This window comes from Siniperca chuatsi, linkage group LG14 (assembly GCF_020085105.1).
Source record: "Siniperca chuatsi isolate FFG_IHB_CAS linkage group LG14, ASM2008510v1, whole genome shotgun sequence".
In the NCBI taxonomy this organism is placed as follows: Eukaryota; Metazoa; Chordata; class Actinopteri; order Centrarchiformes; family Sinipercidae; genus Siniperca; species Siniperca chuatsi.
Window position 1 is genome coordinate 22,411,483 of NC_058055.1, and position 25,749 is coordinate 22,437,231.

The 25,749-nt window shown below is 40.0% G+C and overlaps 1 protein-coding gene across 3 annotated transcripts in view; it reads right to left on the reverse strand.

Moving 5' to 3' along the window:
- Positions 1-25,749, reverse strand: part of zbtb16a (zinc finger and BTB domain containing 16a) — a 147,910-nt gene that overhangs the window by 69,902 nt on the left and 52,259 nt on the right. For all 3 annotated transcript variants that reach the window (XM_044221764.1, XM_044221762.1, XM_044221763.1), the window contains exon 3: positions 20,829-20,926. In XM_044221764.1, coding sequence (XP_044077699.1) covers positions 20,829-20,926 — 98 coding nt within the window. The remainder of the gene's footprint in view (positions 1-20,828; positions 20,927-25,749) is intronic.

Consider the following 25,749-nt stretch of genomic DNA (forward strand, 5'->3'; position numbering starts at 1 on the left):
TACTACTTAAGCCTTGCCAGTAATGGGGCTAAAACAGTTTGTGCTGAAGGGATCACTAGAGGCAAGATCGTGGAGTCACCGCAATCAAAAGGTTTTATCATCTTGAGAGCATGCTCAGTAAATTACATGGCAATGTGCCTGTTCAATTCTGAGATGCCTTATCATGGACGTCAAGGGAACATCACTAAAGTCATTCAAAAAGTCCTCCATACTGAACAACAAAACAGGTAATTTGTCATTGTTTTCCAATACGATCCATGAACCTTTTTTGATCTGGTATCCCTATTGTCAGATGACAACAGAAAAAGGATGTTTGAAACAAAACCTCATATAATTCATATGAGCGTTTTCAGATCTACCACCTCTATGGCTAAGGATCGGTTAAGATTAGGCAAGTAAAACTACTTTGTTAAGGTTAGGAAAAGATCATGGTTATGGTTTACAAAAAACAACGTTGACTAATGGTATGAACCCCCCCCAATAAGAGTTCACTTGTCAGGGACACTTAAACACAGGTAATTTTAAGTGTTTGACCAAACGATCAATGCTGTCTTTTTCTGATGAGGACAATCTTGCTTCATCCTCTGGGGACCATGAATATCCATACCAATATCCATACCAAATTTTATTGTAATCTTGCCAGTAGTTGTTGAGATATCTTGCCCTGGAACAAAGTGCTGGACAGACTGATGTATTCAGCTTTAGGCCACACCTGTATGAGGCTAATTTTCATACGATATTAGCTTTATTCTGTGTGCTGGGAAGAAAGGGAGACAGACCTGAGACTCTGACCAGCAGTTGAACCCTTACCCCTGTGACCACCACAGACTGTTGCCCAGCCAGCTGCTGGGAATCCAGCAATTGACATCCTCTTTACAGTGCTGTAAATGCATTTATAGTTCAAGAGAGGAAGGGATGAGATGGCTGCTGGATCGGGGCAGGAAAACTAATTTTGGCAGTCGTTTGCTGCCTGGGGTTGCTGGTGGTGGGCTGACGTTTAAGGTGATTGCACCAAATCTAGACACAGAAGCAACACTTGTTGCCCTGCTTTTTTACTTTCTTCTTCTGCATTAGCAGGCAAAAATGACTGCCAAGGAGTGCTGGGGAATGACACCAAAGCAAAAGCAGAGGCAGTCCCAGGGACTTATACCATTGTAAAAGGAGACACCGAGCTCCTGCTCCACGTGGTGGACACACAATGCATTCACCCATTTTCATGTTAGCATAAACATTCTTGTCAGATGCTGAGGAAACTAATGTCGACTCCATTACAAAATCTTTCAACAGGTCCCTCTGTTCAGTCATCTCCTTCTGCCCCTGTTCTCCTTTTTTGTACACACACCAAAATGGCCACATGAGCAGAGAAATCATGGCAGGAGTTGGTAGATGCCTCCCTATACACACTCTCCCTCCCTTTCCCCAGGTCAATAACCTGTAAAGATTTAGTGTTTAGGGCCCATTATTTCCTGCTTTCAAGTCACACGTTGTCAAAGGCAATGCTGAGTTTATCAAGGCTGGAGTCACTGGGCCTGAGTAGAAAGCAGGGAATACCAGTGATCACCTGGGTAGTAAAACTGTGACAAAGAAAAAAGGAGGGAAGAGTGTAAACTGGTAGAGAAATACGCTGAATTCTAAACTGAAAGTTGGCAGAAATGAAATACCCATGGAGCAAAATCTGGAGACACTGCACCTTGAAAGAAGTGATCAAATGTTTTCTAGAATTATTCAGAAAAGAAGGCTAAAAAGTTGGTGTTTTTGAAGTGAAGTGTCTCTACTATGTCTGCATGTTCCCATGTCATGGTATGACGATTAGTTATTAATATATGATATTTTTGATATAATGACCAAAAAGACAACTCGAACATTGCTAAACAATTGTTGATGTGCGTCAGTTCAACTCAGGAAACAGGCCAAGCTGAGCCAACAGTAACAACTTGAGACATGGCTGAGAGTGAAGATGATAGGATTTCCAAATGGCTAAACAACAGGAAATGCTTGAAACATGTAGTTTTTTTTTTTACTGCACTCAGGTGCATTGATTTACATACTTGTTTATTTTGTTTGATTCCAAAATCCTATCTTCCACCCTGTTAAATCTTCCACATAAAACATAATAAGTGCAGACTTCAAACGGGCAAATCGGATCAATTAGGGAAATCTCACAACAAGAGCTATTTAGGGGAATAAACTTACCTCAAAATACCACAGAAATTGTAGTCATCAAGCCTGTGTTATCTGCCAAATGACACCATACAGAGGTTACTAGCTCTTTTCCATTAAGTCATCTGTTTTTCCCCAAATGGAGTGTCAAAGCTAGGATATTATTTGGTGAGTAAAGTAAAAAAAAAACAAAAAAAATGAAGAAAAACCCAAGTGTTCAGAATCTGTCCAGACCCACAACATAGATGACATTGAGATCCAATTAGTTATCATTTATGAGAGCCTGAGCTCAGCTTTCTGGCTGCCTTCATCAGCTGCTTTCATTTTGAGCTACAATAAAGTTAAAAGACATTGCTTACGGCATGCATACTGCATTATACATAGACACATATAGTCCTAAATAAAACAGACCAGGAGAAACTGATCTCCACACATTCTGTTAACTGTAAGTAAACCGGGGTGCAACAGGTCTCTCAAGTCTTAAATTGTCTGGAATTCTAAGGTATTGAATAATGTTATAAATAACAATTTAAATTCAGCCTAACAAATATTTGTTGATAATTTTCCTCTTTTGACCAAAGTGAAGTTGTTAAACAGTTTTGGTTTGAGGATTTTCCGGCCCTCAGACCTGTCACTTTGTGTATGGGCCTCCACACAGCTCTGGATATAGATACAGCAGAACTGATACTGTAGAAGCAATGACAGCTCTTGGCAGGCAGCCAAAAGTCGGGAAGTGTGTGTATACATGGATACAATCAGCTGAGGCAGAAATAGGCCAAATGGTGACTGTACGGTTCAAAGGGTTCGCCTGTCCTCTCTTGCTGCTTTCTGAGTAGGATTTCTATATTTCGTGACACTTCAGTTTAAAAATGGTACACTTGAATTCTGAAAAGCCAAAAACACAAACACTTTCAGGTAATTTTTCATTACTTTTCCCGCAAAAATCTATTAAATATGCAGTTACTTAACAACCAGTTAAGAATTACTTAGTTTAGTATCATCTTCTAAAGCTCTAAATCTTGGTGAAGATTAAAACTAAATGTGACCAGGGTGAGATACTTTCCATTTTTTCATTTTTTGATGTTCAAGTAGCTGATTTATTCACTTCAACCAAACTGATGGAAACATCCCCAGCTTACATATAATTTTATGCAACATTTCAAAGGTTTGTGTAAGTCTGAAAGTGGGTGACAGTTTGACAGAAACATCTGTATTGGTGGTGTGTGCTGTTGTCATGCTGTGTGCACTCATTATGTCTTTGTACTCTTTATGTCTTTCAGTTTAACCCACAGAGATGTGTTTGCATATTTAGTGGACATCTCATGAAGCAAAGGCTCTTAAGCACTTTCACTGGGTACATTTACATGCATTTCCCTTTTAAACCAGTTAATCAAGCAAACTGGTTTTGGGTCAGTGCATACAGACATTATAACGGAGTTAAAAGAAGCAGGGTAATGTCATACTGCCCACAGACCACCTGAGACATAAGACAACTAACAGGGCTGACAGTGCTATAATGTAACTGTTTAGTTTACATGTTTACACACAGTTATTAACACTGTAGCATTCAGTATTAGTTTACGGTTCCTTTTGTGTGATCATACAATGCGTAGTTGGTGTGATGCAACATGCAATGGGGTGGGGTGGCACCCAAAAAGGTTTATAAGAAACCTTGTTAACTGGGAGGTTAAACAGCTATCGGCCACCGTGACATGGAAAGTCCGGATCACTGAGATGTTCCGTTAACTGGTTTATTCAAAACCCGAAATTAAACCCAGCTCTCAATGAGACTTAAAATTTGTTGATTCGGCGACACCTGTGGTTACAGGTGGTAACAGCAGGTAGTGTTTTAATAATACAGGTCCCAGAGTTTAAAATTACATTTACACAGGGTTTTTCCTGGCTCAGAATGGGCCTTTGGGGGGTTTATTAAGTACGCAACAGTAAGCATGATCGGTCTGCGTACCGTTAACTGTGTTACCTTATTTGACAGAAATCTATGCATTTTCCTGTTATTTCTGACCATTTGATAAACAAAAATGTAGGGCTGTACCGAATTATTATTATTATTTTTTTTACATTTGAAGCTTCTATTGAGGTTTTCGAATGAAGCTTCGAATGTCGGTTGTAATATGACGCCATCACCCTAAAATAAAAATAACAAAATCCTCAATTTGAATAAAGCGATTTATCAGATTGAACGAGTTAGTCTTTAAAAGGAGAATGAGTAGGATTTGTAGGTTGCGGTTTGTAAACACACGATTCAATGGGCCCATGCAGAGAGAGAGAGAGAGAGCAGCGGTGGTCGAGCAAGCTAGGGAGTGAATAAAGAGAGTCCGCGGCGTTAGCGAAAACAAAGCAGTGAATCAGAGAAATAAAATGTTATTTTCTGATTGTTTCACGGTGGTTATGTTCTAGAGCACAAAAATACATGGCCACACCTCTGTATAACCCTGCGGGAAGGAGCCACATTGTCGGATTTTGTGTGAATGCAGCGGAAGCCACGCTTTCCGTTGTTGCTGTGTCTGCTCTGCATTAGACACACACACCTGCAGTTCTTTGTAAATCCAAGACACAGACAGAGAGCAGAGGAGAGAGACGGAGACAGCGATGTAACTTGGTCGCTATGTTTTTATAGAGTCACGGCTTTTATTTCATGGGAAATCACAGGAAGTCCTCTCTCCCATTAGCGCTTGTTTCACAGCGGAGCGTTCAGGCGCAGTCAAAACAGTGCAGCTTAGCTGGCTTATCCAGCACCAGCCACATGTGTAAAATATAGCAGCTGTGGATGAGAAGGGAGTTGACTGCTGGAAGTCAAAGACGTCATATTTAAGTTTATGTTCTGCTTGTTCAACGGTTGTTTGATAAATTACTATTAAACACATTCGGAGAGGATTTGAATTGCTATTTTTATTCTCAGTTCTTATCATTTTGGTGCTGGTGATTTTCCTTTGGCACTGGATAAAACTTCTTTGGGATGCACCAAAAATTCCTCTATGCAGGAAAAACCCTGATGTATTGCAGCAAACACTTCACCACTCTGACTGAAATGCAACATAAGAAGAGCAACTGGTGTATGCGTTTACAGCCCAGCCAAACAAACCGTGGGCTGAGAGGATTTATCGTGTCATGTGGTTTTAATAAAGACGACGCCAAGAATGTCATCTGAAATCATGATCAAATGTTTTCTTCCGCATTTGATATGATGAAAACGGAAAAAGGATTATAACTAGAGAATTACAGGAAATGAGAGCGAGAGAAATGCAACCAAAGTCCCTGGCCGGACTTGGACTGGGGACATTGCGTTTCATGGACAGCGTCTTAACTCCTAAGCTACAGGGGTGCCCCCAAGAATTATAACTTCACCAAAGTATGAACGATAATCAGTATTCATCCTGCATGTATACACAGCCAACAGTTAATTATCAAATGAAATAGATACCCTACACAGTACATGTGTGGTGTAACCTAAAAGTCTGTACAGAAACTGTAAGATAGTCAACTAATAGTTGCAAATCAATACACCCTATACACCCCACCAAAGTCCTCTGGGGGGCCATCCAAAAAGCATGTTTACTCCTGGATTGAAGTGCTTTTCCCTCTGACCGGCCATATTAGTATTCCGTGGCCACTTGCTTGTTTTCAACAGTTATAACACAATATCCATGCTTTGCTTTTATGTCGCACCTCCCAGTGGAATTAGTAGCATAAAAGCAATCCTTGTGTGTCCTGGCTACTTCCAGATGGCTTTGGGAGTGCTTTTATCTTCTCCCTCTGCCTCGCTCGCTCTGTCTCCTTTCACTTTCTCTTGCTTTCTTTCTTCCCCACACATGAAAGTGCCGTCGGCAGATCTTTGCTTAGCCGGGTTCATTCTCTCTTCATCCGAAAATATAAAAGTTTCAAAGAGCATTTCATGAGGGAGCTCTTCCATAAATGGGATTCATAGCTTTCTAATCTGCGCTGCGAAATTGATCTAAAAAGTTTCCCAGAGCTATTGGCCAACTTACATAATGCAATAAAAGGTTGTGCCTGAGAGAATATTTACTTTTATTACCATTTGTGTCACAAACAATCCCCCCCACTCTGTTTTCCCAGTTGGGACTGTAACAGAATCTAGATCTCTTGGAAAAAAAGCCATAATGACATTTCATTCAAATTTACAAACACATTTTAGTATGCTAAAGCAAATTTGGAACAAACTGTCAAAACAATAAGTGGAAGTCTTGGATTTTATGAAATATTATAAGAGTAGGCAACATTAAAAAGCAAGATTTGAGAGTTATACTGTCTGGACTGGGCAAAGAAAATGACGTATGTACTCAATAATTATTCAGTCATCTGACTGTCACATGGTGCAGTTAAGATATACAGAAAAAATGCATTTGTCTGGCCATTTATTTAACAGGGGAATACCAGCGACTAAATACAGCCTTGATTTGAAGCCCTGGGCATGAGCTAGCCAATAATCTAACAGAAGAACAACTGAACAGGACATGTGAACAGAGATGTGTGTCTACACTCATGTAAAACCTGCCTAATTACACACACTGTCATGACACAATGAAAGAGCTGTCAAATTTGATTGGCTGACTTCCATTTCTGCCGATGTCAGTGCATACCAGGGGCTCATTACAGAACCTGCGACAAGTGGTAGTGAAAATCTAATAGCCAGTGTGAATGTATGACACACTGTTATATCATTACCAGAACAATGTTTTACTGTTGTGCATAATGCTGGAGAAATCTGCTGCATTTTTTAAACAGGAACAGTGGTTTTACTGTCACAAGCTGTCTGTCTCATGGAACAACTCTCACTTCACTTCCAGGTGTGACTCCCTGTCCAGCTCGTGAGTAGATGATGGTAACAATACACATGGAGGGTCGTCAGAGGAAACTCTGATTTGATACGACAGTAAGTGTTCAGCAGGCTGACAGCTACAGAGCTTCAACTGCGCTCACAGCAGACCGGACAGTTTACAAGACACACCACCCTCGGACAGACAGCACATTTCACGCTTGGATATTACCACACATGACAAAAGGTCTGTGGCATACTATATGTGAATGAATCAATCCAGAGGGAAGCTGCATTAGGCTGTTTTAGCTACATACAACATAATCCGACACAGAATGTAATGTGAGATTTCCTTAAATATTGCAGCAAGCGATATTATGAAGTTAGAAATCAAGTGAACTTATTAAAGAAAATAGCTGAAAATTCAATGTGTGGGATACTAATACTTAACGACATTTTGTTTTGTAGAGATAATTTCATTAGTAGCCTGTTCAAATATTCCCACCACTACTTGGATTCAATTGTATTTATTGCTTTAGTTTGCCTAATGCTTCTACTAAATAATAAAGAAAATAGTAATGACTAATAAAAATCGGTAGATGATAAATAAAGAAAATTTACCACACTTGTTATTATTACATTTATACTGTCATGTGGTGACGATTTTGTGAATTTGACAGAGGATTTGAAGGTGATTAAAGCAGAGAACGAGGACATCTCAACAGCTGAAAACATTAAGGATATGAGCTGTGTCCGCAGTCATTCACTAATTCACTACTCACTATATATGAAGCTGTATGTAGTGGACTATATAGTGTGTTTGTTGGCAAAAGCTAACTAACATCATACAGTAGGTAGTTAGTGACCATCGATTGTACCTTACTTTTTACAATGCATTGTGGGATACTTTCAGTCCACTGTATAGATTCTAATAATCATCACTAGACATTCTGACAATATTACATAACGGCGAAGACACTACTGTATATAGTGGACCATAATGTGAATATTAGCGATGCTCTCTGCTCAGGTTGGTGGAAGGTGGAGCAACAGTGTGCAGGGGAATTATGTGAGCAAAGTTAGTTGTCACCAGACTAACTCCATGTACTAATATTAAGGTTGTAACTGGTCCCACCCCAACAGGTACAAACAGGTGAGGTGAGTTGTACAATATGTCAATCATACCTGCATGTGCCCACATCCTGACAGCAGGTTTAATAAGGCTACAGTGAAAACACCCTTAATTTCATTATCTTTCACATTTTACATATTTCTTCTGCAAATCTATTTCCATCCTCACACTAGATATTGTTTGGATATTGAGCGCTGTAAATTAGTAGTAAGTATAGAGTTAGTGTGTCATGGTCACCACGTTAAAAATGTGTTGATTGTGTCATTACCATCTACCAACACACAGACACTGCATGAAAAGCAGCTCAGTTTTATTCTGTGAGCTGTCCTGGATACATGTCACACCAGTTAGTTTCTGCACTGTGTGTGCGCGTGCGCGTGTGTGTGTGCGCATGTCTGTAGGTTTTACAGTCAAGCTCAATACTCACACGCCTGTGCACACACTCGCACAAAGCAACACAAATCCATACTAGCCACAGGCTCCTCTCCAATCTATTTTCTGCTCAGCTGGTTTTAAATGAAGTTATTATGACTCATTAAAATGCCCACAAGCTTGTGGAAGTCGGCCAATTACGATTTAAATTTAGCCTCCTGCTCTCACAACCTTATCTCCCCCCTGTACTACCCACCTCTCATACTGCCACGGGTTTTTTTCTTTTCTGTTTTGGGAGGGGGGTGTTTGTGATGCATTCAGAAACTGTTTAACAACCCCCCCCCAACACACACAGATAGCACACACACCTGTACATGCATGTAGACCAACCTGGTCAATGTGAGATAAGGCTATAGAACTTGAGATATAATCTGTGCAATAATTACATATCAAAGAATAATATACAAAAAAAGATTTTAAAAAAATCAAGCACGGCTTATATCAACATGTGCTGTCCAGATACACATAGCAGCGCCTCCTCCAAATGTGGCAGATACCACTAATTGCTATACAGAATTGCACAACTGGACCTTGCCAGTACCACACATGTACACTCTGACATACAAGCTGTACATAACTGAAGTTTTCCTTGGTAAACTTTGGTTTCCCTTTTTAAAACTCAGCCACACCAGACAGTATTTGCAAATACATTTCCTTGTTATGTTCATTTTGCAACGCATTAAAAGCCAGATGGGTTTGTCACATGTAACACACACAGTATTAATAAGCAGGTAGAGAAGTTCTACTACTTCCCTACACAAAAACATTTTTTTTTCTATTGACATTTGACTGCATACACTATACAGGAGTTTTTATTTATCTGGTAACTTAGAGTATAAATCTTAGCAGGGGGAATATGATTATGGTGATGTCACTGACTGGCTTTTTGTGTCCAGATAAGTGCCACAAGGACTCACAATCAGCTCAACCCTTCTGTCATCCGGACGGCATGAAACAGTCTGAAGGACCCTTTGCCTAAAAAAAAAGACACTCCCAGAATACCTGGAGACTAGACCGAACAATTCCACCTGATCCTGTTTTAGCCCCCTTGAGCAATGTTCACTATTCAGCCAGTAAGAGCCCCCCAAACACACACGACCTAATTTAACATCACACTCTAGAGCAAACAAATGTCTGCAGCCTGTGCATCTTCTCCCTCTTTTCAAGATAATGGTGAGCAGTGCGTGTGTGTGTGTGTATGTGTGTACAGTTTACCTCATGTAAGAGTGTGTGTGTGCTTGGTTTGTGTGTACACATGTGTTTGAGTGTGTGCGTTCTACAGTATCATTCGAATTTCCAGGAGAGCAAATTAATTGGCAGCCTTTTGCAATAATTGACTTTTACCACACACACACACAAAACACACACACACACACGCATCTAGCACACACAGCGAGCACTCACATCTCTCTTTCTCAGACACATACACACACATGCTGCTCGCTGACAACAAAGCTGCTGGGAGGAGGGAGGGATGATGAAGCGAATCCAAAATTCAATCGACTGTGTTCTTGTTTTGAGCAGAAGGCACAAAGTGTACTGTACTGTGAGAGGCCATAAAACTCTCACTCTCCACCAAAAAAGAAAAAAAAAACAGCCTTTGGTAGACACACAGACGTTTCAGCAATCACCCTCCATCAAAACACTTTGTCTCGCATACAAAAATAAGACTTGGCATCAGAGCGGAATACCAAATCAGGCCCATTAAGGGAGCACAGGGGCACTCACTACTTAGCAACCAAAAGGATTTAAAGCTGCAATATCCCTGTAATAAAAGGAATAAGATCAAGTCCTCCTGTTTTTTTTTATTCTTGTCTGAAAATAGAGAGGGCTGAAAAGTCAACTTTGAGCTTCCGTGTCTAACTTTGTGATTGACAGGCTTTAGAGTAACCAATACCACAGGAAAAGGACTTCAGTAATTTGATTACAAACTAATCTGCTGGAGCTGCTTGTTGGACAAAAGCTGATTACTTGTGGAATTATTTCATTTAGATTCATCTTTTGCACATCTTGTAAATAAGAGATTAGCTTGCACAGATGATTCTAAATTGTGTTACTTATTGTAGAGATTCTGCAAAGTATATGATTAAAAGTATATTTGTTAGTGGTTCTTTGGATTTTGGCCATTAAAGCAAGTAGATTTGCTAATGACAACTGCATAGTTCTGTACTGACCTTAACAATTCCACCTACTGATAGTCTATTGATTGCATTTCAAATTATTCATTTTAATTAAATGATTGTTACTATACTTGTATTTCTGCTTGTTTTTATATCAATATCGTGATTTTGCATTAATGTATTCCCTCATTCATTTTGAGACCATATACAAACAGGATCAATGTCAAGAAGAGTGACAGCCTAGTCTCAAATCTACATTTTTAACTAATCAGCTGAATCACAAAACAGGAAGAGGCCCTGTTCTTCCTGTGTAGACTTTGTCTGGGGCTATCGGACGGAATGAAAACTGCAAATAGAAAAATTATTTCTAAAATATTAATCCTTGTTCGGCATCAAAGTGTGACAGGGAGCGACAGGATTCATGGGAAATGTGTTGTATTTTTGGGATACACGATACAACTGAAATGGGATAGAATCTAACAAAAGGCTTGGTCAAGATATTTATTGGTTTACAGCAGTACCAAGGATACAGTATCAAATATTTTATGAGAATAAAAGTCTCAAGCTCAACCAGAAACCCTTAGAGGCTGCAACACCTAAATGTGTTGGATGGAACAAACAACATACTCAGGATTTTGCTATTCTTACCAGTAGTGGAGCTAAAAATAAAAAAAGGAGGATGGCGCTTTCATTGTGCCCACAATGAAAAGGGTTCATCCTCTGGGGAGCCTTAATGTGCAAATTTCATATCAATCAGGCCATTAGATTGTTATTTTTCTTGTGTATAGAGAGCCCAAGTCCAGATGTCATTTTGGGGCTAGCTGCCTCTTCCAGGAAGGCAGCTACAGGTGTCTGGTAGAACCACGCAGAGCAAAATGACATTTAAGGCAACTGGCCATCTAGTCTGAGTGTGCGTTCAGACACAGAGCTGTCAACCTGGTCAGCCAGAGACTTTATCACCCAGAGGATTATCCCTCACATACTGTTTGGCCGGGCTATTTTTAATGTTTTATTTCTTTAAAAACACTGCGTTTCCAAGAAGCCCGCGGCACAGGTACACTGAGTTCTGGCTAAGGAGCGCAGCTGCTCAGAGCAACACGTTAGTCACATTTGCTCAGGACAGAAGTCTAACAAGTCCCCCCAATCCTCTGGTAAGGAAATAAAAATATCAGTCTGACAGCAACGGCTGATGCTACAGTATTATAAGTCGACCCCTGCACTGTTTTGCCTCTCACTTGTCTGTCCCCGACGTGCCCTCCTCTCATGTAATGCAACCCAGTTGAGATTTGTCCAGCTGCATAATCCCAGTGGTGTTTGGAACAGTAAATCAACCGGCCAGGGGAAGTATTACAAGAAGTGCAGGGGAAGGGGGAGCTTTAAGTTGCAGAGAAGGAGTAATGTTATGCTACTAAAGCATGAGCTACTACTGTTTATCCGCTCTGTATGTCATCCTGTGTTAATGTACCCAGGGAAACAGCAGTGATATACGTGTGTATGTGTGTGTGTGCGTGCACGCATGCAGGACAGAACATCAGCTGTGGTTAAAAATGTACATGCAAACCGCTTAACACTTTGGGCCATACTTTTATTTTTTTTTCTGAACTACTTCTTTTCCTACTACTTGCTTTTAATAGCACTTTCCCCCCCGCCACTCCTCCCTCCCTTGAGTCTCCTGTCTCTCCTCTCACTCATGCATACATACACACACACACACACACACATTTAGGAATTTGTGGCCTGGAAGGCAGTCAAGTTTCATTAATTTCTGGGTTTGGGTACAGTACAGTGTGTTCCTGGACTCACATCTGCGAGCGATCATAAATGCTGGAATGCTGGCAGAACATCCAGACCTGCCGGCACAAATATGTCGTCATCACTGTGAGGGAAGAGCCGGCATGACGCCAAAACAGCCGACCAGTCGACAGCCAAACAGCCAAACAAACGCCACGGAGATAGAAACGCAGACAAAGAGCAAAGGGAAACAGTCCTCCCGCCTCGCTGCGTTCATATCTAAATTCTTTGCATTTTTTCTCATCTAAATGCTCTGGACATTTAAGTGGGCATTTTACTCCCACACTCAGATTGGGATCAGAATGGAACAAAGCTTTTAATTTTATGGAGCCAAGATGAACATCTGGTCAGGGACAGAAGGAAAACTAGACTTTTGGCTAACTCTAATAATGTTAGTTAATGTGTACTGTTCAGGTCAAATAAACTATAGAACAAAATTTTTACAGTTAGATGTTACTCAGGTGCACAGACACTTAGAGTAGATGTTATTTATCTGTATGTAGCATACTTTTCTCTCTATAAAATCCATTTGGTTATTTGGTAACTTATTTTTTGAATTTTCTTTCCTTAATTCAGCTTTACATCAGGTTGTGTAATCATGTCATTGCTTTTTTTGTCACTCTCTGGTAGTAAGAGTGGAAGAAGTAACATATTGGTTATTGCAGTCTTTTTTGACACTGGGGCGGCGCTATCGTCAGAAATGTTCTATTTCTAAACATAGTGGCTTTAAGTAATCTACTTATCACAGCTTTTATTTTTTAGCATAAGACCAACCAACAGGGAACATAATGCTATGCTATCAACTGAGGTGTCGTAAAAGTCGTAAAAGAATTCCCTTCCGGCTGGTCTGAAACGCTATTCTAAACTGCAAACCTCACTCTGTAAATACACTGTACTGGCTGACTAATGCACAAACCAAACACAGGCATACCAAACAGATGAAGCCTGTGTGACACACCATCACACAGTGCTAGCATATGACCCGAAATGCCAGGAGATTATCAAGTAAAGTCATGTTTCCATCAATAATGTAGAAACTCTGAGATAATGTGTTTGTGGGTAAACTGTGATTGAGCTTGTGTGTATGATGGCTAAAGACCAGCTGTGTCTGAAACAGTTTACGCACTATAAAGTTAATTATTTTGTGTGCTCCAAATTCTCTAGTGAGAATTATTATATTCTTGTACAGGGCAACCACTTCTGCCATAAGTTCCTCCAAATGCCCCTCTGGTTAGCAACTACATCTCCCATGACGTTCTGACTGCAGATTAATTTGATCTGGAGCTGTTGAATGCTAACAAAATAATCATTGTTAAACTTTGTTAAAATTACGTGTTCTTATTAGTTGGAAGTACAGTTTACCTAAAAATTGGGCTTGACATCTATGCCAATACCATTTGGATACCAAAACAATATTTATATATTTTTTTAATACATGCAAATATTGTTTGCAGAGTATAAATATTTTAATCCTTTTTTAATCCTTTTTTCAGCTAACAAAATTTGCCAAACTGCTCAGTGCATCAGTGTTAAATAGAGACGTTTTCCTAAATAACATAGTCTAAAGTTAGAAGTGACATCCAGAACATCCAGTTTATACATACTCAAGGGTCTAACCAAGCAATCAATGCCAAATTTCGGTACTTCACAATTTTTTATCAATGAATGGAGAAATGTATTATTAAAAGAGTATTGAGATTCAACACTCAGCCATACCTAAGAATATTAACCAAAGCAATATAATGTCTCAGCTTTGCAGAACACTGTTGACAAATCCTTGGAGGCCAGTGGAACAGCCAAAATGTCTCTATTGAATTTAACTGTGAAATCAAGTAATACATTAAAAAGTGCAATCAGCTGTTCATGGTCCATCTGAAGATCTGCTAGAAATATTGTGAATGTCACCTGAAAGTCCTCTATTTATTTTTACACAGTGGCTAAATATACTTAACAGTAAAGTAAAGGAAACAGGCAGGTGACTTTTTGGTTCCCTCACTGCCAGGCGACACATTACAGAGACCATCTCTCCATTCATATATCATCACAATGTGCCCTTGAGCAAGACACTTACCCTGCGCCTGCTGGTTAAATAAAGATGAATCTTTTTTAATGTGCTTCAGGTCTCACACACAGATACTCAGCTGGCTAATCCAGGAACTCTTCACTATGTATACATACTGTAAATGGAGGATTAAGACTCTTAAGCTATAAAGGCAGTGAGATGAAAAGTTGGTGCTAACAGAGATGGCGATGCGGGTGTTCAGGGAGAGTCTTATTAGTAATCTTATTATGCTGCATCAGCTCGCTCGGAAAACAAACTGTGAATCATATCAGTCTGGTCTGGTCTTGTTTGATGAGCTTCAACACACACACACACACACACACAGGGTAGATTTAAACACCAGATTATTTTTGACACCGTGGCTAAAATACAGTTTGACTGATATGTATGTTTTGGACTGAATTAAAACTACAATGGCGTGTCTGTTTGACATGACATTCTAATGTCGTGTTTTGATTAGTGCTGTAGTGTTTGAATTTTCTATACAATTGCTAAGAGTTTAAGTACAGATACTAAACTGATACCTCTTTAGATACCTTACTTTGAGAAACACACTGAGTGTGAAAGTTAATTCTTTACCTTGGAAAAAGTACTTTGACAAAAAAACCTCAGCAGATTAACTTTACTCAGTTGTCATAAAGACTGAGTTGAGGACATTATTAGTTCTGGGAAACGGTAATAAGTGGACCTTGAGTTAAGATTTTTTTTGTCAAATAGAAACATGTTTTTCTACAAGCCATTTTTTAAATTTAATAAAAGAAGCCAACCTTCTCAAACGTTAAATGTTGTCTAAACACAAGCAGCTGTACAAGAACTTTGACTAAATATTATACAGTCTAAAACTGGACACATTATGATTTCAATCAGGGACTATCGGATCAAAGAATGAGTAAAAAAGATAATGAATCTGACCAGCCATACAATGTGAACTTTAGATGCAGGACAAAGATACAGTTTTTGATACTCTGTGCTACAGACGCATTTCTGTCAGCACAAAACAAGTATTGAGGTTCAGTATCCAGCCCTGAGTTTTGATTCCCAGAGGATCGCCCCTCACATACTGTTTGGCCGGGCTATTTTTATGTTTTCATTTCTTTAAAAACACTGCGTTTCCAAGAAGCCCACGGCACAGGTACACTGAGTTCTAGCTAAGGAGCGCAGCTGCACCTTTCCAAGGATAGTCACATTTGCTCAGGACAGAGGTCAACCCCCCCAACCTGTACTACCAATGTACAAGAACTTTGAAGAACTTTGACTAATTATTATACAGTCTGCGAACCTTAGATACAGGACAGTTTTTGATACTCATAAATAAATGCAAAAAAAGTAGCCCAGTCTGAGTTTTGATTGAATTCAGACTTACTATCATTATTCTGGGGTTTCATTGTGGTTTAACGGGTGTTTCAGGCCTGGGGGGGGCATATAACTGGTCAAAGTTTACATAATACTGGAATTATTGTCCATCAGCAGTATAAAAGTGCTGTTATCATTTATAGAAAACAACATCTAGGACCTCAAAATGCACCCCAAAGGGGCTGAGTCACAGCTCTCCACCCTGCTTGAACCCCCATCTGCAGGCTTTGGCTCAGCAAATGCTGTCAAACACTAAACGTCAGGCGGAGATTAAAAAAATTTAAAAAAACAAAAAGAAAACAACGTGGAGAGAGGACTGACACAGAACGAGACGAGAGGGGAAAAAAATTTGCTGGCACAAGGTAGACTGTACATACTGTACCCTCAGTGGTGGCAGGCAGCCCAGACTGGCGAGCCGCCAAGTCCTCCCTACAACAAGCACAGACAGACAGACAGACAGAGAGACAGAGAGACAGGCAGATAGAGAGTGAGAGACAGAGTGGAAAGCGGAGGGGAGGGGAGGAGGCAGCAGCAGCAGCGGCGTCTGAAACGCTCCACATCCACGACGCGCTGCGCATACCAAAAAGCCTCTCCACTCTCTCGCTTCATCTCCCCAATATTCTGTCTTTTCTGAAGCGAGCTGAAGGATGATGGCGGCGGCGGCAGTGGAGGGGGAGGAGGAGGAGGGGCCGAGGTTGAGGGTTTTGGGACTCGGTGAAGTGTCATCATTACAGAGAGACACGATAAAAATCGAGACGCGGCGTCAGACCGAGAAAAACCTTGAAAGTCAAACGGTGGAGGTGGAGGTGGAGGAGAAAAAAAAAAGACAACAAAAACTATCAAAGAAGCTTTGGCTCAGCGCTGTCTCTTCCCTAACCGTCGCCCGTCTCGACAGAAGCGCTTGTCTTGCCTTTTACGCCAGACCAAAGCGACTATGAATCAACACTGATGTGTGTAACAGTACAGGTTGATGTCGTGCGTCAACACAGCCCCGCTTGGAAAGAGGAAAAAAGAGAACGAAAGAAAAAAAGTTTGTGCACTTGCTGCCACTGTTGCTAAAAATACACTGCCCACATCTTCCGCTCGGTTGCCTTTCTCAAGCTGGAGTATGTGATTCTTCCTCGAGTTTTCAATGTTCTTTTTCCCCCCGTTTGATCTCCTATCAACAGAGTTTTCCCCTTATGTCAATGGGTACAAATTGTGCGTTATTATTAACCTGTTGATATCATAGAGGATTTTCAAATGATCTACTTTCTACTGAAAATCTACTCAGATAATGATTACCTCAGTGAAGCTGACACAAGCACCTCCTGAAAGACTGTATTTATGTTCTGACTTTCATCCAAATCATTTTCATACCTTTTTTCACACTAGTGGTCTTATTTTATTAAAAACATAATCATGATCTCTCTGGTCTTAAAATCCCAAAGACCCATGTACCTGCCACCCTTCTCCTTCCTCATCCCGTACCTCTATGGGAAATTAAACCATGATCTTCCCTCAAAATTAAACATAAAACAGATTTCATCTGAATGTTTTTGGAGTTTGAGTGCTGTAACTCTCTGCAATCAGTTGCACAATATTAGAGAAGAGAAACAGTTTGCAAATACTGTCAAAAATGTATGGAAAAATTAAATGACTTTTTTGTTGCAAACAGCAGCACTTCTTCTGAAAGCTTTAGTCCATGACATTTTTTTTGTCACTTTAAATTACTGCGTGTAGTGAGTACAAGCATTTTATGAAGTTTAGTTTTTGCTCATGTTGGCTCTGTATCATGTTCACTTATCCTGTCCCAGGTGTCCACCTGCATTGGTATAAATAGGGTGATCAAAATATTAGACTTCTGGTGAGTCATATACAAAAAGCAAAAGATATATATATATATATATATATATATATATATATATATATATATATAGAGAGAGAGAGAGAGAGAGAGAGAGAGAGAGAGGCCTCTTAGAGGCAAACTAAAATGTTTGTTAAATGCTACTTCTATTGTACTTCTAATACTGCTGCCATTATCATTACTGACTGCCACTAACTTACTGCTACCTCCACTAGTATCATTTATACAACCTCAAATACTGCTTGAGCAGCTTCTACTGCTTTCAATATCATTATGACTGCTACTGCTACTGTTTAATGTACTACTACTGCCTGAAACTTACAATAAGAACAACATGAGTACCTACATTCATTAGAAAGAGGCGACACTGAATAATATGTAATGGTATTCAGATGGACAGAGATATAATGTGCTGGTAGGCTGCTACCAGTGAGTACTGGCCTTAAACAGTTACGGTTACTATTATAACTAATACAACTAATATAATGACAAATTCCCATAACTGGTAAAACACCAAGTATAAGTTTAGGTTTGCCATTGGGTTGACTTGGATCCATGTCAGCAGCCAGAGCATGGCTCTTTAAGGCTAATCTCCACTGGAGCATGCAGAGAGTTGCACACACACTTCAGGAAAAGGGCAACATGTATCTGAGCACAAGATTACCTCAACTCACCCTCAGCTTCCACTTTGTCATAACTCCTGACTTAAAGAAAATGTTGACTTCATGCTTTTACCATTGAATTGCGTAATATGAGGACAGAGGCTTTAGGGCTGGACGTTATGTCTGAGGAAGCTCAGATGGAGCACATAGTGGGGCACACACTGGGAGACACATTCTCCAAAACATTCAGCATCCAATATGTTTCTGTGATAGAGCTCCCATCTTTCTGCTTTGACAAGTGAGTGAGAAGGGGAGCATGTATGTGCAATAGGGACTGTGAAAATGGGGTGTAATTTTAAAATAAACAGTGAATACTTCCTCGGAGCAACTTTTGTTTTGACACGCTGAGTTGTGTGCTGAGCCAATTCACTGGCACAGCGTGACTTTGTCATTCATCTTCATCACAACATAGCCGGAGTGTCAGCATCCATCTCAGTCATTGTTTAAGTTTGGGTGAAAAGCGAATCAACAAATGATCCTGGCAATTATCGTTTTCTGCATACTGACAGTAGTTGGGGGCTGTATCCTCACCACCACCAACAACAATAAGTAGACAATTCAGACCACTTACTGTGTCCCATTGGAAAACATGCAGGGTACGAAACAATTCAATTAAATTTTATTTATATAGCGCCAATTCATAACAGAAGTTATCTCATTGCACTTTTCCTATAGAGCAGGTCTAGACCGTACTCTTTATAATATTAATTACAGAGACCCAACAAATCCCACCATGAGCAAGCATTTGGCGACAGTGGCAAGGAAAAACTGCCTTTTAACAGGCAGAAACCTTGGACAGAACCAGACTCAATGGTGGACCATCCGCCGCTGCCGAGGGCTCAATTTCTGGGCCAACGTCAACACATGGATTTGGGGTTTTGTGTGTGTGTGTGCAGAAGGGGATCCATCAGAGGTCCCATGGCTTTTACAGTGTCTCAATAAACCATCTGCACTTAGAGCCTTAGGAGTGAGGAGCTCTTTGCTGCCTATAAAAGACAGCCCATGCCATTAAAACAGTGCTGCGCTAAGTAGGCTCAGAGCACAGGGTCTGCTGAGGTGTGTCTGTTTGGGGGTGGGTGTAATAGTGGCAGAGTGGACCAATCAATGTGGCCAGTGTTCTGACTTCTACTGCCTTTCAGACCTCTAATGTCACAGCGGTGTAGGATGACAGGATGATGATGTGCAGGCAACTCTTTGGTTAAGTTTCCCAGAGCTGCTCAACTTTACTGGGCTGAAGAGTTATTTAATCTACAAATCACTGAAACAGGGTTATGTTTCACATTCACATATTAAAAACTAGTATATTTATAGTGAGATAAAGCATATGTAAGACGTAGGTTATCCATTTATTCAGCTCTCAGGCTGCAGAAACTTCAAAGTTGACATCTACTGTAAATACATATATCATGTAAAAATCTGTTTTCAATACTGACATATTAATCACTTTGAATCTGTGAATGGTTGTAAACCAAATGTGTGAGATGCAAAAGTAAAAGCTTAAGTCAGGCCTTGCAGGGTATAAGAGTATACTGTAAATCTCCAAGAAAAAGAGATTCACTCTCCCTTTAAAAAGGACCATGCCAGTGTTTTTGCATGTTTAGCATACTTATTTGGAATCACATACACTTAACTTTACTCTTAACTTAACTTTCAGGGCTGTAAAACTTGCTTAGATTCAGGATTGTAGCTACCACAAGACAGTGAGGTTGTATACTCAGGAGGGAGATAAAATGAAGGGAGAAATAATTTACAGAAAATGTAAGTGAACAGTTAAATTAATAAGAAAAATGTGAAAATATAAGAATAATAAGAAGCCTTTGGTGGCTAGTCAAATTTTTTATGGGTGCGGTTGCACTGGGGAATTTGGACTCCTGACCTCAGTTCTTCTGAAATGCTGGCTAAGGCCCTGCCTGACATAGATATTCTATCACAGTCTGGTTTTATTTTTGACAAACTTCCAGTTGCATTGGAAGGCAATGTAGTTGTAAATGCAGACCAATTTGAACAACAAAGTAATAGTTAATAACCACAGTAAAAATCAAAGGGAACCAATAAAAAAACAATTACAAAAAAATCAAAAAATCTTTGAAAAGTGTCATAAGAAATATTATGATTTGTAATAAATAGGTTAAAACATGCACAGCCATTGGTGTGACCCTTTTAACGAGCTGCTTACTGACCTCTGACATTCATTAGGATTTTAATACAGATTTTAACATTTTTAATTTTAATGACCATGATTCACTAAATTTTATTTCATACCTTTCCTTCTTGACAGTAGTGAAACTTTACATATAATGCTATAATGTAACTGTATAGAATAGCAGTAAGGGTGCTATGCTCTATCGTTAAAAAAAAACCGCATTCATTGCATTCAACAGTTAACCCAGCAATGAAAACAGGAGGTACTGCTTGCTAGCTCAACAGTGATCATAGTATGTGGTTGTGGTTTTTGGGTTGGTTTGATTTCTTTACCTGAATGAGACAGCAAATGCATCCGTAGACGGAGGCTGTCCAGGAAGCTCTTCCCACACAGCTCACAGCCGTAGGTTTTCATTCCACTGTGCATCTTCCTGTTAACAAAGTAACAAAGAGCAAAACAAACATTTTATTGTCTGGACTTTACTGTGCATGCACGTCACTCAAATAGATGTTTCTGTCCATTACAAAGTAGCTTTTTTTTGTACAGCTCAACCACTGACTTTCAGCACAACAAAGGTTGCAATTTGAGAGAAAATGTCACACTTCATCAATCATAACATCAACACATAACAATAACCATCAGTGTAACAAGCCGTCCAACTACCACACATATTCTTCTGAAGGGAGCACCAGACCATGACTTGGCATTGTAAATCACAAGATGCTATTTAAGCAGAGGCATTATCAATTCCCTACATGGATAAGAAGCTATAAAGTGAAATAGAATGATTTATTTAGGCAAACTCATAAGACAGCTACTTAGTGTTATGAACCAGTTTATGGGCCAGTTTTTGATTACTGCTCTCTAAACTATAAGGTGATGTGTTGCTTGAAGCAAAATCTGATGTGCAATGAATTGTCTTTTCCCAAATACACAGTCATTAGGCTCTAACATAGTTTAAGTGTACAAGGTCAGACAAGACTAAGGTTCAATATTTGATTATGTGGTAAAGGCCTTGAAGGTTAGGTAACTAAATAACATCTGACAACAGAAAGCCTAGCCTCGCGATTCTCTCTGTTACGAAATCTTCCAAGACCCCACGGCTCAGTACAAAGCATATTATTCTTGAGAGATATCTGAAAGAGCTCTACAGCAATTAAGGTGACACGAATTGCCAAACAACTACCTCAGTGCCTTAAATCTCCCGAGAACTTCAAATACCTTGCCTTAAGTTAGGTACACAAAACCACACACACCCACGATTGTAATGATTGTTTGTCAAGTTGGTGCTGTTTCAGATTTGGCACCTTCAATCTCCCAAAACTGTTGCTCTTTCACAGCGAGGCTCCAAAAACAAGTGTCATCTTTTTGATAATGATGCTACGATCAGGTTAAATCAAGATGGTGACAAGTGGTGAAAAACACCTTTGATAACTCTTTAAGCTAATGATTAGGCTTTGGTTTGATTAGCATGTTTCTAAATTTGACTTTAATGCAAAGCTGAAAAAATATACCCCAAATTTGCACAGGACTTGTCCTGCATGATTCTGTACTCAGGTGAGTGTATGCTTCTGGCAGACAAAACAAGGCATTCTTGGGGAAACAATGCCCTTGATAAGAGATCTGCTCAACTTGGGCGAGATGACAGCCATCCATCTTAACGTCTCTCAACAAAGCCGCAGAGGAGGAGGTGGTGCCACTCTCCCAAAACATGACTGATTGATGTCAGATGTCGAATGCAAATTGATTTACAGCTCTCTTTTGTGCCTTGAGAGGAGTAGGGAAAGACAGAACGGTGATGAGACAGACAGAGAGAGATTATAGTGTGTCTTATGGCAATGCTTGCAGGAATTATTAAGCAGTTAAGTCTAGTATTACTTCAGTGACAATTAATTGCTGCAAAACATCCTTGAACCCTGACAGCAAGGGTGGTAAAAAAAACTGAGATGTAAAAAAAAATGCAGGGGGGTTGTGGAAGTCAGGACCATTGCAGTGGTTAGAATTTGTGGCGAGACCCTGGAAACTAAAGGCAGAATGACAGCCCTTTGGCAAGCAGCGAGTAATTAAAAGGCCCTATAAATGCCAAATGCCCCCAAAAGGGAAAGACGGACACTTGAAAAGCCAAAAAGGGAGAGAAAGTGACACAGAGATGAATGACAGCTGAGAAAGGAAACAATACTCTTACAGTGTTAAATATCAATCTGTGATGGTACATTAATTCAAGGAGTTATATCACGATGTAATATACTTTAATGAAAAATTTCCAGTTTTTCCTGAGTGCCCTTCCATAACCAGTAGAGAAATCTGAGTTAGTGGCGTTAAATCAAAAGCAGGAATACAGGCATAGCAATACAGCATCAACATGTGATCAGGCTGCTGATGGTTATACATATAGTTAGACAAATCAACTGCAATTGCCATCTCTGCCACTTCTATGTTGGAATCCTTCCTCCAAGACAAGAATAATGCCCTCACATTTTAACTCTGAGGGACCAAAGACTGACATTTACCTCTGATGTTTCATGTAGATAAAACATATCTTAATGCAATTTTGTCTTTGACGAGTTATCCACATGAATGACACAAATTCACCAACAAACAACAAAATGAACAAAGGAATGGAACAGGTTTTTTTCCTTTAAGGATCATAGGTGATGTACTGACACACTTTCATTCCGATAAGGGGAAAACACACGCAAGCGGTAAACCACAACACAACACACACAGAGCACAAAGCCTTTCAAAGGCCTTTTGTGTCCCTCCTCAATCTGACCATTGTGCCCCCCAGACAGAGCACTGATAAGGTATGGATGGACTTATTAAGGCCACTAGAAGTGGAAGCAATGCCATGTATTTTCACCGTAAATGTAGTGTTGATGAGCAAAGTGCAGTGTGTATGTCCCTAGCTGAGAGTGTGTTAAATTTAACTGCAATAGCTAGCACTACCCACTGAAACAGCACATTACTTGATGTTCAACAGAGTGGTAACAGCACCTGTTCCAGTAATTCAGTCTGTTAGAGGGAAGGTTTTAGGACTTTTAGAAGCCTCTCCCCTTTCTTTTGGCATTTAACAATATTTAGTCAATAGGGTCTGAAGCTTCTTTTCTAAAGTAAGTGTGAGATTCAAGTGCAATTTCTTATGAAAAGTAATGAAAGAAATATCAGAAATTGACACACATTATGATAATATTAGCTACAGTAGCTAATGTACAAATTGTATTACAGTGGGATAAAGCTGTTTGAAGAGAGGCAAAACCCAGGCAGCCAAAATGGCTTGGCCCAGCAACGGCTTAGAGCCGGCATGCTTGATTTCCAGATTCAAGCCAGACTCATGATAAATAATGCACCAAAACCAGGTTAAGTACAATGGTCCGGTTCCTGCTGGTGACAATGGCTAAAAGCTAGCCTGAGTGCAGCTAACAGAGCTGATTCTCAGCCCAAATCAGCCTAAGTCCACATCCACAAAGGCCAGCCAAATTTAGCAAATGTACCTGTTGGGGTCACATTTGTGCCAGATCACATTTGATCCTCTGGGGCCAGAACACAGCTGAGTGTGCTAACATTAAATTTCATTTGGCCCGACTTGACTGGCTAACTGGCAGCTCTGAGATTCTACCACACTTTAGAAATAATTAGTAATGTACCCCTATTTTTTAAACAAAGTGACTATCAGGTGTGGTTAACTAGCACTGTGGACACCCATGAGGGTCACACAAGGTCGGAAACCAAAGTCACCTTACGGAGATGAATGTTTTAGAATGTGATTCGTTGGTCTGACGTCAGAAAGTAAGCGACCCCACCATTTATGAAAAGGTGACGAAGGTGCACACACACACACACACACACACACACACACACACACACACACACACACACACCTACAAAATATAGTAGAATAATATGCAACATTAGATGACAGTCAGCATTTCTAGGTATATTTTATACACTGTGAAATGCTTTGTGAGCCTAAGCAGAGCTAATAATACACTGTAATTCAGCTTCAACAAGGTTTAATGATATGTAAAAGGATACTAAAATATATTGTCTCAGCTCAGCGACACACACACACACACACACACACACACACACACACACACACACACACACACACACTCATCGTAACTGTCTGCTTTCATGTTGTGCTTCTGAAATAGATGATGAGGTGTGTGTGTGGTGGGTGGGAGCTCAGGGAGCGAAGGAGGGAGGGAGGGTGATTTGAAACAGATTGACTGTAGCCATTAAGGAAGTTCACATAAAACTCTCTCAGGCCATTTACTCAGTTAATAATCGACTTTGTCCAACAGTCACTTTTGACAACGGCAATAAATTTTAAATTTATGTCAACAAAACATATGCTGATCACCTCGTGCCGTGTGCTTCCTCGTAAAAAACCGGCCCAACCAAGGGCTGTCTGTATGCCAGTGTGTGTGTTTGAAATGTGAGCCGATTACAGGCCTGGGTTATTGAGCCGTAACAGCTTGCCGCGTGTAATTTAGAACTTTTTTTTTCTATTTTGCCGCTGGACTTGGCTGGCCATATATCATAACTAGCACTGCATTTGGTGAAAAAAAAAGACCCAAGCTTCCCACCTGCCCCTCTACTTGCAATATGACACCGTTAAAAAAGTCAAAATAAGGTAATATACTGATACTACACACTGCAACAAATAAAATAACACCTCCGTGGTCCTTTGATGGCTTTGAGTCATCCAGATTTCATATGATTGGGCTTTGGAACTACTGCCAAACCTCATTAAATCAAATAGCTCTGCTTGAAAACTCATGCTGATACCCTCTTCAGCTCACCATTTTTTATCACCAAACTATTTGACAAAAAAGAAAAGCCAAGCACAGCCATGCTTGATGACTTGCACTTATTTCTCATTGCTTGCCTAAAATCTATTTCTCCCTCAGCAGCCTTGAGCGTTGTTCTTTATCCTCATCTATCCTTTCATCTTTTATTTTTCCATTTTTGTCCTCCATCCTCCATTCCTGAAGGGAGCTATAAAACAACCTGAAACGATGTTCGTAAATAAAAGCTTTGGAGAGAGAGGAATCAGGGGTTAAGATGGAGAGAAGAAAACACTAAAAGATAAAGGGAGGCAACTGATAAGAGGTGGTAAATTGAAGAAAGGCTGTGTGGTGTGTGTGTGTGACTGTTTGTTCATTAATTCTGTTGGTCAAAAGAAAAAGAACTGATAATTGGGGAAAGGACGGCCACTGAATGGAACTTGGACTTAGTAGTGATGAGCAT